This window comes from Piliocolobus tephrosceles, chromosome 17, assembly GCF_002776525.5.
Source record: "Piliocolobus tephrosceles isolate RC106 chromosome 17, ASM277652v3, whole genome shotgun sequence".
NCBI lineage: Eukaryota > Metazoa > Chordata > Mammalia > Primates > Cercopithecidae > Piliocolobus > Piliocolobus tephrosceles.
This window is the reverse complement of record NC_045450.1, coordinates 38,642,334-38,658,030: the sequence shown is the minus strand read 5'-3', so window position 1 is coordinate 38,658,030 and position 15,697 is coordinate 38,642,334. Positions and strand designations below refer to the sequence as shown.

Genomic DNA, 15,697 nt, shown 5'->3' with positions numbered 1-15,697 from the left:
AGGGGAGAAAGGAAGAAAGGGGTGCTGGATGGGCTGGCTGGCATCTTGGTTTAAATACTCATTCATTCTCTCTCTGCCACAGAGCAATATGATCGGTCCACTGGTAAAGCTACTTAATGACCAAAAGACACAACACTGCCATATAGACTCAGGCAGTACTGCCACTGGAACACCATGCACTTATACCTCCCACCTTCCTGTACCATTTCCGCCCAATTTTCTCACACGTGTCCCCTGTAGTTCCATAAAAGGTCAAGTTATAAAGCAAACCATGCATAGCAAGCTTAGGTAGAAGGTCACTTGTAATCCCTTTCATGCCTTGCTCTCTGGAATCCCTCTTAACTGAGTACATGGGACTCCAACATGACTAATATGAGTTTTTCTCATTTCTTAGTTTTCTATTCTGGACTAGTCTGAACAGCTAACCATCGGCCATTGCAAGTGGTGGCAGAATTTAGCAATAAAGTCTGGGTTATGAACACAGCTGGGAGCTCAGAAACTCCTTGGCAACGCTGTAACTTTCTCTTTAATTTACATTCACATGCCCAGAAGTCTGACCAAAAAGTTAAGGAAAATGAAAATTCTCAACATCCAAACCCAGCCACAGCTAACTCATGCACAAGCACAAAAATCTGCCCCGGTTCCTCTGGTCATCTCCTGCCCTTGACCTTGACAGATACAACCCTCTAAATAAACCTCTAACTATAAACACTTGTCAATGGCATTTTCCTTCTCCAAGAAACATAACCCCAAGAAGCAAAATACACTTATCCCATGCCATGCATACGCTTTCTAAAACTGTATCCAACACAATCCAAAGCTCAAAAAGCAAGTAAACAGATGAAAGTCAAGTTAGATGGAAGCAATTTTCCCATCAAATACTCTTCCAAAGCTCTATGATAAATTGCTCATTCAACCACTTCTGTCACATCCAATTAGGTGTGAATCACATTTTTATTTACACTTACCTCTGCCACTCGGTGGGTGGAACTAAACCGAGGTTGTGAACCAGCCAAAACGCAGTGTTGGTGGGTGGCATTGAGATCATCTACAGGAAAAACACCAGAAATTTGTAAAACCATATTTGTTAGTCAGTATATACTATATATTATTTAACTAAAACACAAAGTAAACAGTAAATCCATCTTCTAAGAAATGACAATAACCAAGGAATCAACACTTACCTTGTATTCTTTAATCAATCCCTTATAAGTAGGTGACTATATATATGTGTGTATATATATATGTTCCCTTATATATGTATCTACTTATAAGTAGACATTATATATGTAGATATATAACAAGTGTAATAATATAAATATAAGTATATATAAATATGATATACTTATATATACTTATACATACACAAGTATATGTAAGTGTAAGTAGATATGTAATCATATGTCTATAATTAAATATGTATATATTCTATCATACAAAGCATGACACTTTGAAGAGTGAAAGGGGGTGCTATTTACAATTATTCCAGAACAACAGGTATAAACCAGGACTGTCCTCAGCAAACAAGATATAGGGTCACTCTGCTTATTTATGGTCCTATGATGCCCACCCACTATAAAATTCACTATGTATGGACTGAGCTTCTTTCACCTTCTCATGACACATCTACCTCTACTCTTTAGAATAAACCAGAATTTGGAGTTGAACACCTTTCATCTGAAAAATCTGCCTCTTTCCTTCTGTAATCAAAGTATCAATTTTGCCCTAACAATTTTCCAGGCAACAAACCAACCAATTCAGCATGTTGCATGTTTGGCTCTTAGAACAGAATTCAAGTCTAGGGATTCACAACCCAAGAATGAAGTAGGTGGTGAATTCATCAGTTGAAGAATATTCCTAAAACCACAAGCAGTGGGAGAAAAACCAATGACCAAGTTGTTGCAGATCCTGAGAAATGATACCACAAGTCAGGCAAAATCTATACAACCTCTGCTTAGGACATGACTTCCTCTACTACAAAAAAAAGAGAGTTGTAATGTTTCCAGCAATGATATCCTATACAGGCAATACAAGATTTTTATCAAGATACCAAAAACGATAATGACTTAAACTAAGAGGCAAATGCCACCAGGCCCCTTATGTGTCAGCAAAAACAACCTACAATATCATCTCTAAACATAGAAAGGAAATGCAAAATATTAAGGCAGGATTTCCACTTATGAATATTGTGAAGTAACAGTGACAAGATTTACCCTTCTGCCTTAAACAACTACAAAACAAGCCAAAAATATGAATCAAACGTTTCAGCAAGACATAATCCCATGGAGAAGAGAAACAAAATAAGTGAGAGACGCCTACAATTGCCCTAACTTACTCCATGGAAACAGTTTCAACGCCACAGAATAAAGAAGAGGAAGTCAACACCCAGTCTCTGTTTCTTGCCAAGTTGAGAAGACAAAGATTGGAGTATTGGGAGGCCAAGACCACAGGGCCTTGAAAGGCAGAATGCTGAAACAGAAACAGATATACAGAGAGAGAGCAAACAGAGATTGCAGAAGGGTTCCCTTAAGTATTTGGAAGAGCACTGACCTGTGCATGTATAAATAAAAACTTCCCAAGGGCCATAAATAGAAGCACCAGAATGCAGCAGGTGGAACCAATTTCAGATCTCACACACAGCTAGGAGTATTTTATGATCCCAGCAGCCAAAATGGCTCTTACTACATGAGATACTAGAAAATCCTTAGGAAAGCATCACTGCGAAAGTAGGGCTAAATGAGTCCTAGGTTAAATGTTGCTCTAGTCCCACCTAGCAAGGCTTAAAACTAAGCCTCGAAAGGACCCAACTTCTGGCCAGGCACAGTGGCTTATGCCTGTAATCCCAGTACTTCGGGAGGCCGAGGTGAGTGGATTACCTGAGGTCAGGAGTGCGAGACCAGCCTGGCCAATGTGGTGGAACCCTGTCTCTACTAAAAATACAAAAATTCGCTGGGCATGGTGGGGGGTGCTTGTAATCCCAGCTACTCGGGAGGCTGAGGCAGGAGAATCGCTTGAACACAGAAGGCAGAGGTTGTAGTGAGCCGAGATCGCGCCATTGCACTGCAGCCTGGGAGACAAGAGCGAAACTCCATCTCAAAACTAAAAAAAAAAAAAAAAAAGGATCTAATTTCTTCTTAGTAATTTAATTATTCATTAGAGCAAAAGCCAAAAGTATATAAAAGTATATAACAAAATCAGGCACCCAACAAATACTATGTGCAATATCCAACATCCATTCAAAAAGTAACAGAGAAATGAAAGATACACACACACACAATATGCGAGATAGCCACATCTCTCTTTTCTTCTAAATGTACATGTCTGCCCTTTCAGATATGTATAAGTGAAGCTTCTAAAGGTTAAACATATAGTATCTGAAACAAAACTCACACTGAATGAGATGAACAGCAATTTGAAACTGCAGAAGAAAAGGTCAGTGAACTAGAACACATAAAAAATAAAAACTATGCAAAATAAAGTGGCTAAAGAAAAAAGACTACAAAAATATGAAAGAGCAGAAATGACCTCCAGGACAATATTAAGCCATTTAATGAAAATTTAATTTAAATTCTAGGGAAGGAAGAGTGACAAATACATACACATTTTTATAGAAACAATGGCCAAAATTCACCAAATTTCATGAAAACTATAAACCCAGAGATCCAATAAGCTCAATGAATTCTAAGCAAAAAAAATGATATAAGACTAAACTAAAGTATGTCATAATGAAATGTCTTAAAATCAGTTATAAAGTGGAAATGTTAAAGGCAGTTAGAAAAAGAGACATTAAATACAGAGGGGCAAAGACTAGAATGACGGCAGACTTCTCATCAGAAGCTATAAAACTCAGAAGACAACTAGGTGACAAAATACTAAAGGAAAAAACTGTCAATCTACTATTCTATACAGAGTGAACACCCTTTCTAAAATAAAAGTGAAATAAAGACTTTTCAGAAAGAAACTGAAACAATTTATATTCAGTAGATTTACACTATAAGAATTGTTATGAAATTCTACAGGCAAAAGAAAAATAATATCAGAAGGAATTTAGATTTGCTCAAAGGAATAAAAAGTAACATAAGTAAAAAATATCAGGAAAGAACAAATGCCTGTTTAAATCCAAAATAATAACAATGTATTGTGAGGTTTATAACATCTGCAGACATAAAACACATGAAAAAGCACAAAAGACAGAAGGATGGAACGAAAAGTGGTACAACATTCAAAGTTACATTGTGGTAAGTCAAAGATGTAAAGATATTATAAAACCAAGAGCATGGCTCTCAATGACATGTAATTTTGTCACTCCTCACTCTGGAGAGACAGACTGGAAACAGAGAATGACAATTTATCAGAGTAAAAAACAAGAAGCAACAACATGCGTGGGAACCGGTACCAGGGTAGGAAAATCGTAACTGTAACTACTGAATTGCCAGAGATTAAATGTAGACAGGACTGAAAGTTAAAAAGTCCAGGGGAGCTCAGTCTTAGGGAACTCCCAGACTTTTGTGAGTTTTATCTCCAAAAGCTCTAACAGGTTCTCACAGTGAAGATCCAAAAACATCTTCTCATGCTTCTGGCAGAAGGAAGGGAAAAAATAGCCACTCTATTTATTTATTTATTTATTTTCTCAGGAGACAGGGTCTCCTCACTTGTCATCCAGGCTGGAGTGTAGTGGCAGGAACATACCTCAATGCTACCTACAACTCCTAGCCCCTGCTAGGCATCCTATCGCAACTAAGAATGAGAAAAAAGAAAATGAGAAGCACTTGTGAGGTTCACAATTCACAAAAGACTGAGACTTAATCATAAGATTATAGAATGCTTACCCTCCCAACATACCTTACCACCGCATTGTTACTGCAGTTCCTTTTATCCAGTACATCTCATTTGCCTATCAAGAAAAAAGTACACGGCCTTCTAAATGGCAAAAAAAAAGAAAAAGTTTGAAAAAACTGAGCAAAAATCAGAAACAGAGTCAGAAATGGCAGAAATTAATTATCAGAAATGTATTTTAAACTACGATTACTATTCTAAGGACTGTAAAGGACACTGTAGACAACATGCAAGAACTGATGGGGAATGTAAGCAGAGGGATGGAAATTCTAAGAAAGAATCAAAAACACAATGCTGGAAATCAATAACACTGTAACAGAAATGAAGAATGCCTTTAGTGGGCTCATTAGAGAACTGGGCAAGGTAGATGAAAGATCTCTGAGCATGAGGATATATTAAGAGAAACCTCCAAAACTGAAAAGCAAAGAGAAAAAAGACTGAAAAACAAAAAACAAACAGAAGTATGGGACAACTACAAAAGGTGTAATATATGTATAATGGGAATAACAGAAGGAGAAGAAAGAGGGAAAGGAACAGAAGAAAATTAGAAGCAATAATAACTAAGAATGTTCTTAAATTAATGTTAGTCACCAAACTAGAGACTCGGAAAGCTCAGGAAAAAAAAACCTACACCTAGGCATATTACATTCAAACTGCAGAAAGTCAAAGATAATTTTGAAAAAAGCCAGAAGGGAAAAACAGCTTATCTATAAAGGAGAAAAAAAAAAACAAAAAAAATCTGACATTTCTTCAGAAACCAGGCAAGCAATATAAAAGTGAAGTGAAATACCTAAGGTATTGAGAGGAAAAAAACCAGCAACCTAGAATTGTGGATCCTACAAAACTATCCTTCAAAAGTAAAGGAGAAACAGACCAGGTGTGGTGGCTTGTGCCTGTAATCCAAGCACTTTGGGAGGCCAAGGCAGGTGGATCACTTGAGGTCAGGAGTTCAAGACCAGCCTGACCAACATGGTAAAACCCCTTCTCTACTAAAAATACAAAAATCCTATAATCCCAGCTACTCGGGAAGCTGAAGCAGGAAAATCGCTTGAACCCGGGAGGTGGAGGTTGCGGTGAGCTGAGATTGCGCCACTGCACTCCAGCCTGGGAGATAGAGTGAGACTCTGCCTCAGAAAAACAAAAAGAAAGAAAGAAAAGACTTTTTTAAAAAATGTTTAAGACAAATAAATATTCAGGGAATTTGTTGCTAGTAGACTTGTATTGCAAGAAATTTGTCAGAAGAAAAATGATATAGGTCAGAAACTCAGATCTACATAAAGAAAGGAAGAGACTTTGAGATGGAATAAGTGAAGGCAAAATAAAAACCATTCTTTTTCTTACCTTTAATTGATAGAAGAGATAACAATTTATTCACAATAACAACAATGTATTCAATTATGTATGCCATATATATATATATGCCTATGTATGCTTATTTGTAACTACAATTAATGATAGCAATGAGTATTAGAGATGAGAGAAAAAATAGGAATATTTTATTTTACTGTACTTGCCCTATCTGTGAAACAGTATAGTGTTATTTGAAAGTGGACTTGGAACAGTTGTAAATGTATACTGCAACCTCTAGGTCACTACTTAAAAAGTAAAAAAAAAAAAAAAAAAAAATATGTAACTGATATGCTAAGAAAGCAGATGCAATGAAATCATGGAATACTCAAAACTACAAAAGCAGAAAAAGAGTGGAAGACAAAAATGGGAAAAACAAGACAAAATATAGAAAACTTAACAAATATAGTAGATATTAATCCAAGTGTATCAATAATCACTTTAAATGCTAGTGGTCTAAATATACACATTGAAAAACAAGAGATTATCAGAATGGATAAAAAACAAGGCATATGTTGTCTACAAGAAACTCAATTCAAATGTAAAGATACACACAGATTAAACTTAAAGAAATGAAGAAGACAGATACACTATGCTAACATTAATCTAAAGAAAGCTGGAGTGGCCTATATTAATTTCAGACAAAGCAGATTTCAGAGCAAAAATAAATTATCACAAAGAAAAAAGGGTAGTACATAATGATAAAGGGGTAAATTCTCCCAGAAGATGTAACAGTCATTAACATGTATGCACCTAATAATAGAGCATAAAAATGTATAGAGCAAAACCTGACATAATTGCAAGGAAAAACAGACAAATCCACTACTATAACTGGAGACGTCAGCATCCCTCTATCAGAAAAGGACAGATACAGCAGGCAGAAAATCATTAAGGACATAGTTGAACTCAACAATACCATCAGTCAATTGAGTATAACTGACCTACATAGGCTATTTCATTCAACAACAGCAGAATACACACTAGTATCAAGCTCACATGGAGCATTCCCCAAAATAGACCACATTCTGGGTCATCAAACACATATTACCAAATTTAAAAGAATGAAAATCATACAATGTCTGACCTCAGGCCAGAATGGAATTAAACTAGAAAACAATAACAGAAAGATAGTTGGAAAATCCCCAAATACTTGGAGATAGAACAATATACTTCTAATAATCTGTGGGTCAAAAAAAAAATCTTAAGAAAAATGAACCAAATGAAGTGAAAATACAACTTATCAAAATTTGTTGGAAGTAACATCAGCACTGCTTAAAGGAAAATTTATAGCATTAAATGCCACAAATGTATAGCATTCATATAGCATTCTGCTTATGTTAGAAGAAGAAAGATCTAAAATCAATAAGCTAAGCTTCAACTTTGTGAAATTAAAAAAAGAACAAATTAATACAAAGTAAGCAGAAGAAAAGAAACAATAAAAGTTAATGTACCTCAATGAAATAAAAAACAGAAAACTAATAAAGAAAATTAATGAAAGCAAAAGGTTCTTTTAAAAGATCAATAAAATTGACAAGCCTCTAGCCAGACTAAGAAAAAAAGAGACAAGAAACATATTACTAATGTCAGAAATGAAAGAGGTGACATCACTACAGATCCCATGGACATTAAAAGGATAATTTTAAAATGATATGAACAGTTATTTACCCCAAAATCTGATAACCTATACAAAATGCACAATTCCTTGAGAAATAAAATCTGCCAAAACTCATACAAGAAGAAATGAATAGTATGAATAGGCCTATCTCTATTAAAGAAATTGAATCAATAATTAACATGTTTCCAAAGCACCAGGCCCAAATATGTTCACTGTTGAGTTCTACCAAACATTTAAGGAAGAAATTATACTACTTCTTAACAATCTTTATGAGAAGGTAACACAGGGAATACTTCCAAACTCATTCTATGGGGTCACCATCGCCCAGACAGACATTATAAAAAGGAAAACTAAAGACCAATATTATCTCATAAGCATAGATGCAAAAATCCACATCCAAATATAAGCAAATTGAATTCAACAATGTATAAAAAGAATTATACACCACAACCAAGTGAGATTTCTCCCAGGTATAAAAAACTGATTCAACATTCAAAAATCAACTAATGTAATCTATCACACCAACAAGCTACAAAGAAAAAAAAATATGATCATACCAATAGGTATAGAAAAATCATTTGGCAAAATGTGATACCCATTCATGATTAAAAAAATCTCAGTAAACTAGAAATAGGGAAGAACTTCCTCAACATATAACGAATGTGTAAGGAAACCTGCAGTGAACATCATACTTAGCAGTGTGAAACTAGAAGCTTTTCTGCTCAGAGGAAGAATAAGACAAGGATGTCTCCTCTCAACATTTCTTTTCAGTATCATACTGGAAGACCTGGCTGACACAGTTAAGACAGGAAAAGAAAACAAAAGGTATATAGATAGAGAAGGAAAAAATTAGAGTATCTTTGTTCACAGATTATATTATTGTCTGTGTAGCAAATTCAAAAGGATCAATAATTTAATCTGACTTTGAACAGACCACTCTGGCAGCTTTATAGGAAAGAGGAAGAACTAAAGGGGAAACAAGAATGGAAGCAGAAGGCCAGTCAGGAAGCTGTTGCAGTAAGTCACGCAGGGGTTAACAGTGACTTGAACTGCAGAGACAGGGGAGGAGATGATGAGCAGACAACAGATTTAGAATGTTCTAGGAAAAGATAATAGGACATACTAATGAATTAGATGAGTCAAGTCAGGAAAAAGTAAACTCATGAGCAACTCTTGGGGTTTTCACAGCAACAACTAACTGAAGGTAAATAAGTCACAAAACCTTAGGACATTGCAAAATAATACTACAAAATGCAATTAGAGGTAAGGATGAAAACATCAGTGATACATTTAGAGTTTTAAATCCAAATATAAACACAACAATAGAGAGGATCAAAAGCCAAAACGGGCTGAGAAGTGTGACTTTAAGGCCTGATGAAGAAGGCTAAGTGGCCATTCTCTCTTCCTGTTTGCCATCTCTGAGGACATTCCTGAGGAGTTTTGGTTGATCCTGACTATGTTGCCTAAAGGGGATTTCAGAGTCAAGCAAAATAATAAAAAAGTGGAGTTTGAAGGGGGCTCCCCCAGCTAGATTCCCATAAAAGACTGGGACAATTTCTAGGAAATACATAAATGCCAGTCTCATCTACCCAAATAAAAGCCTTATTACTCCTATGCTATTAATACTGGGACCCACAGACATAATTAGGGGAAAAATCACCACCTTAATGAGCATGTTTGTTAAGTGCTTTTGTTCCACTGAGGGGAACACTGAGTCACCTAGTGACTCAGGCCAAATGGCAAACACAACACTAGAAGGTATACTTTGAGGCTTCCACCTTCATTTAAATCCTTGGCAACTCTCTAATCAAACAGTTCTTTTGAAATTGCTTCCAACTGTATCTAATCCTTTATGACTTTTAAAAAAGGAACTTGTAATTTTCATTTAAGAGCTTCTAATTTATCAAAAACTCCAAGTCTATAAAAGTGACTCAAGTTTCATGGATTGTGCATCTCAAAGGATATGCTTAAGACCTTCCCAGCTTTAAAAGATTATTCCTAATAATTTTTAGAAAAAATAAATAAGAATGTCTATTTACCAAAGCTATCTCAGAATACAGCTGAAACTTGACTGACACTGGATCCAACTGGAGTAAGAGTTTGTAGATGATGTGACAACACACATACAAAAGGAAAGGACGCTCTCACTCTTTGCTGGCTGAATGCTGCGTGCCCTGGCAGTGGTGAAGACAGCTCTGGACATTCACTGTAGCATGAAATCTCATCTCATATATAAAAGACCACAGAAGCAATGCTATAATTTACGCTACGGTGACCAATTCATGTTCAAGACTTTCCTGGTTTTAATATCGAAAGTCTTGCATCCCGAGATCCCCTTGACCGCAGACTAAAAGGGCAGCTGGTCACCCTAAATTTACCCCAGCCCTTATTTCCTTGGGTTTGTTGTCACGTATGTTACCAGGGCCATTTCACCCAAATTTCTTACAGAAACAATCATGACTTTTGCTAAAGGCACTCTTGGGGTAAATAAGCCGAATACTGAAATCCAATCTTCCCAGCTTCAGACAATCACTGAAGCTTTTCATTCTTACTTACCTGTCCATTCTCATCTCTCAATCTTAATATTTATGACCTTATTTTTCCTAGATGTGGGCCATCCATGGCTGAAAACATTTTCAGAATTTGATAGCCAATGAAAGGGGGAGGGGAAGGTTCCTGGCAAGATGCCAGTATAGACACAGGCCCCCTCCCATTCCTAGATTCTCAATGAGTCAATCAATGGAACGTAAAAATGGATCAAAACCTCTTCTGGCACTATATATTAGAGAAAGGTGCTCAATATGCCAGAAGTGCAAATGATTGTGCTGAATATAGTATAGGTGGAATTAGATTAAAGAAGGGTAAAGAAGGCTGACACGTGATTGTCTCTCCAAAAGAGCACGGAGCCTGATAAACATACCAATCAAATCCTAAGTGAAATGTTCACCTCTTAACTCAGAAAGCAGAGAGTAGGAGGGCAAGGGAAGCTTACGGGACACCCAGAGAGCAAGGCTCTTGCCTCTGTAGTGAGTATTCTATGTACACAACCTGTGATACTCACTGTAGCGAGAGTTCTATGCACACAATCTGTGATACCCATAGACCCCAGGATGTATTGCTGTTATAAGCCATGACTTGAGTACCAGGCATTGCAGAAACAAGGAACTGCAGCAACCAGCAACGATAGGAGTGGGCCAATACCTACCATGGTTTGCTCATACTGCAAGCATCCACATAAAGACAAAAACAAGTGCTTAAGCACACTCCAATTTATAAAATCTCTATCTGGCTGTGTAAAGACACATTTTCTTCCACCTTCAAGTAAAGGATTTGGCCAGGAATCCATACTAATCTCTCACAAAACCAATCTCAGCTACTTGCATATAAGCCAGTACTAGTCCACTTTCTATGAGGATAAAGAGGTAAGGAGTCATTGCCAGAACTATGCAAAATTACTACAGTTCAAAGGAATGGAGGCACTTTGATCAAAACTGTCTTTTCTGAAAAAGGTTTACTCGAACTGACATGATAAAATTTTAGAAAATTCTCAGTTTTTCAAGAAGACACTTGATTCAAGAAGGCACTGCATCTGTGAAAATAAGGTAAGCAGACATGAAGCTGGAACAGTATGAGATCAGGAAAATCCACTTGCAATTGATTTTTTTAATACCATTTCTTCATTTAACATGGCAGTAGATGGACTGAACAGCAGAAAGCATGCTGCAGAAAAACCAAATTACTGAGCTGGATGAGTGAACTCAAGAGATTCTCCTATAACTCAGGGAAAATATAAGAAATGAGTGATGGAAAACCTAAGACATGAGGAACAGATCCTGGAGATCAAAATGTACTTAACAGGAATCACAGAATGAAAGTAAAATACAGGCCGGGGCCGGGCGTGGTGGCTCACATCTGTAATCCCAGCACTTCGGGAGGCCGAGGCGGGTAGATCACGAGGTCAGGAGATGGAGACCATCCTGGGGAACACGGTGAAACCCTGTCTCTACTAAAAATACAAAAAAATGAGCCGGGTGTGGTGGTAAGCGCCTACAGTCCCAGCTACTGGGGAGGCTGAGGCAGGAGAATGGCATGAACCCAGGAGGCAGAGCTTGCAGTGAGCTGAGATCACGCCACTGCACTCTAGCCTGGGCAACAGAGCCAGACTCCATCTCAAAAAAAAAAGAGAAATAAAGTAAAATACAAGCCAGGCATGGTGATTCACACCAGCAATACCAGCACTTTGGGAGCCCAAGGCAGATGGATTACTTAAGGCCAGCCAGGAGTTCGAGATCAGCCCTGTCAACATGGTGAAACCCTGTCTCTACCAAAAATACAAAAAAAATTAGCCGGGCATGGTGGCAGGCACCTGTAATCCCAACTGCTTGGGAAGCTGAGGCAGGAAAATTGCTTGAACCTGGGAGACAGAGGTAGTAGTGAGCCGAGATCACACCACTGTACTCCAGCCTGGTCGACAGAGTGAGACTCCACCTCAAAAAAAAAAAAAGTAAGATACAGAAAGATATAAGAATAATCAAAGAAACACTAGAAGAATGTTTTCCAAGGTTGTGAAAAGACCAGAGTCTGCACTATAAAATGGTTGAGCAAGGACTTAAACATATTCTGTTAAAAAATTAAATATAAAATACTACAAATGTCCAAACAGAAAATACAGCTTACCACAATGAAATGCTATATGAAGATGGCCTCAGACATCTCCCAACATCAAATATCAGAGGTCACAGAACAATATCTATAGAGTTGTTGGTGGTGGCTTTTTTGTTTGTTTGTTTGTTTGTTTGTTTGTTTGTTTGTTTTTTGAGATGGAGTCTCGCTCATCGCCCAGGCTGGAGTGCAGTGGCACAATCTTGGCTCACTGCAACCTCTGCCTCCAGGGTTCAAGTGATTCTCCTGCCTCAGCCTCCTTAGTAGCTGGGATTACAGGCATGCGCCATCACATCTGGCTAATTTTTGTATTTTTAGTAGAGATGCTATGTTGGCCAGGCTGGTTTTGAACTCTTGACCTCAGGTGATCCGCCCACCTCAACCTCCCAAAGTGCTGGGATTACAGGCATGAGCCACTGCACCCAGCCTCTATAGAGTTTTAAGGGTGAAAGTTTGATACTCAATAATCCTATAGCAAATCAAAGAGATATTTACAAATGAAAGGATAGGAAGTCACTCTTCCATAATGCAAAGACTCAAAGAATATGCCACGACCACTTCCCTGCCATTAGTCTTCATGAATATTATTAGAAATTACATTTTGGCTGACCAAGAGAACAATCAATTTTTTTTAAATCACAGTACAAAAAGGCTAGCAGTAAGCATAAATGCAGTTAAATAATTTCATATATTGTTATTTAATTTAATGTAAGTATTACAGTTAAGACTTAAATGGAAAGATGTTTCACCTAAAATAAATATTAAAAATCTAGGTACAAAACTGAAAATTGGGTATAAGAAAATACCTGGGAAGTGGGCAGAAGGGTTGGATAAAGTAAATGTTAAGAAAAACACTAACACCTCAACAGAAAAATGAGCAAAATACGATCAGCCAATGAATAACAGAAAGAAGTAAACAGTGGCCAACAAAAATAAAAAATGTTCAACCTCATGAATAAAGAAATGAAATTTAAAATAATAGCATATTTTCGCCCATCAAATTGGCAAAAATATTTGTAAATTGTAACGCTTAGCACTGTATAGAGTAGGGTAAAGGAAGCTGGTGGAAGTAACTAACGATCACATCTCATACACTGCAGGTAGGAATGAAAATAAAAATCTCTCTAAGTAACAGCCTGACAATATAATATGTACTGTGTAAATGTTCACACCATAATACCTCACCAAGGCATTCAACTTCTAGCAATATTTCCTGGGGAAATAAAGATATATATACAAAGAGGTTCACTGTAGCAATACACATAATATCAAAAAACTTGAATAACCAAAGTAGATTATTTTGTGATTTAAAACATTTTCTGAACTTTACTGAAGGATAATTGACAAAAATTTTATATATCTACAGTGTAAAATGTAATGTTTTAATATATATATACATTGTGAAATGACTTCTAAAACCAATCTAATTAACATACCCATGACCTCACAGTAATCGTGTGTGTGTGTGTATGTGTGCTAAAAACACTTAAGATCTACTTTCTTAGCTAATTTCACATATGTAATACAGTATTAACAAATATAGCTATTGCTACGGTTTGGATCTGCGTCCCCACAAAATCTCATGCCGTACTGTAATCCCCAAGTTTGGAGGTGAGTCCTGGTGGGAGGTGACTGGATCATGGAGGCGGTTTCTCATTAATGGTTTAGCACCATCCTCTCAGTGCTGTTCTCATGACAGTGAGTTCTCACAAGATCAGGTGGTTTAAAAGTGTGTGGCACATCCCCCCTCACTCTCTCTTCCTCCTGCTCTGGCCATGTGAAGTGCTGACTCCCCCTTTTTGCTTTCCAGCATAATTTTATGAGGCCTCTCTAGAAGCCAAGCAGATACCAGCATCCTACTTCCTGAACAGCCTGGGGAACTGTGAACCAATGAAACTTCTTTATAAATGACCCAGTCTCAGGTATTTCTTCAGAGCAATGTGACAGACTAATACAGTTACTATGCTGTACATTAGGTCTCTAGAGTTTATTCATTCTGCATAAACAAAACTTGGTATCTTTTGACCAACATCTACCCAACATCCCTCAAACCCTTGGAAATCACCACTCAACTCTGTGCATTTATAACATTGTTAGATTCCACATATAAGTAAGATCATGTGGTATTTGTCTTTCTGTGCCTCATTTCACTTAGCATAACATATTCCAGATTAATCCACATTGTCACACATGACAGGATTTCCTTCTTTTTTAAGACTGAGTAATATTTCATTATGTGTGGATATGTGTGGGTATGTGTGTGTAGATGTAGATATAGATATAGATATACCTACCACATTTTCTTTATTCATTCATCTGTTAACAGATATTTAGATTGTTTCTAAACCATGGCTTTCGTGAATAATGCAGCAATGAACATGGGAATAAAGATATCTCTTTTAGATACTGATTTCATTTCCTTTGGATATGTATCCCAAAGTAGAATCGCTGGGTCATATGAAATTCTATTTTTAAATGTTTGAGAAACCTCCATGCAGTTTTCCACAATGGCTGTACCAATTTACACTCCCACCAATGGTGTACAAGTGTTCCCTTTTCTCCACATCCTCACCAACACTTGTTATCTATTGTCTATTGTATAATAGTTATTCTAACAAGTGCGAAGTAATATCTCATGGTTTTGATTTACATTTCACTGATGATTAGATGTTGAGCACATTTTCATATACATGTTGAGCATTCATACGTCTTCTTTTCAGAAATGTCTATTCAAGTCCTTTGCTCATTTTTAGGTCAGGTTACTTGTTAACCTGCTATTGAGTTTTATGAGTTATGTACATATTTTGGATATGAATTCCTTATCAAATGCATGGTTTGCGAATATTTTCTTCCATTGCATAGGTGGTCTCTTCACCCTGTTGCTGTTTCCTTTGTTGTGGAGAAGCTTGATAGTTTGATGCAAACACATACGTGTACTTTTGCTTTTCCATAAGTTTTGCATTTCCATATTTTTGCATCCCATAAGTTTTGGGATATTGTCTTTCCATTTTCACTTGTCTCAAAAGATTATTTGATTTCCCTCTTTATTTCATTTCTGGCAAATTGATTGTTCAAGAAAATTTCCACATCACTGTGGATTTTCCAATTTTCCTCTTATTATTGATTTCTAGTTTTATATCATTGCGGTCAAAAACGCACCTGATATGACTTCAGTCTTCTTCAATTTGTTAGTACTTACTTTGTGGCCTAACATATGATCTATGTTTGAGAATGTTT

The 15,697-nt window shown here is 36.8% G+C and overlaps 1 protein-coding gene across 3 annotated transcripts in view; it reads right to left on the bottom strand.

Moving 5' to 3' along the window:
• Window positions 1-15,697, bottom strand: part of FTO (FTO alpha-ketoglutarate dependent dioxygenase) — a 416,623-nt gene that overhangs the window by 236,648 nt on the left and 164,278 nt on the right. For all 3 annotated transcript variants that reach the window (XM_023209953.3, XM_023209954.2, XM_026456851.1), the window contains exon 5: window positions 969-1,048. In XM_023209953.3, the coding sequence (XP_023065721.2) occupies window positions 969-1,048 (80 nt within the window). The remainder of the gene's footprint in view (window positions 1-968; window positions 1,049-15,697) is intronic.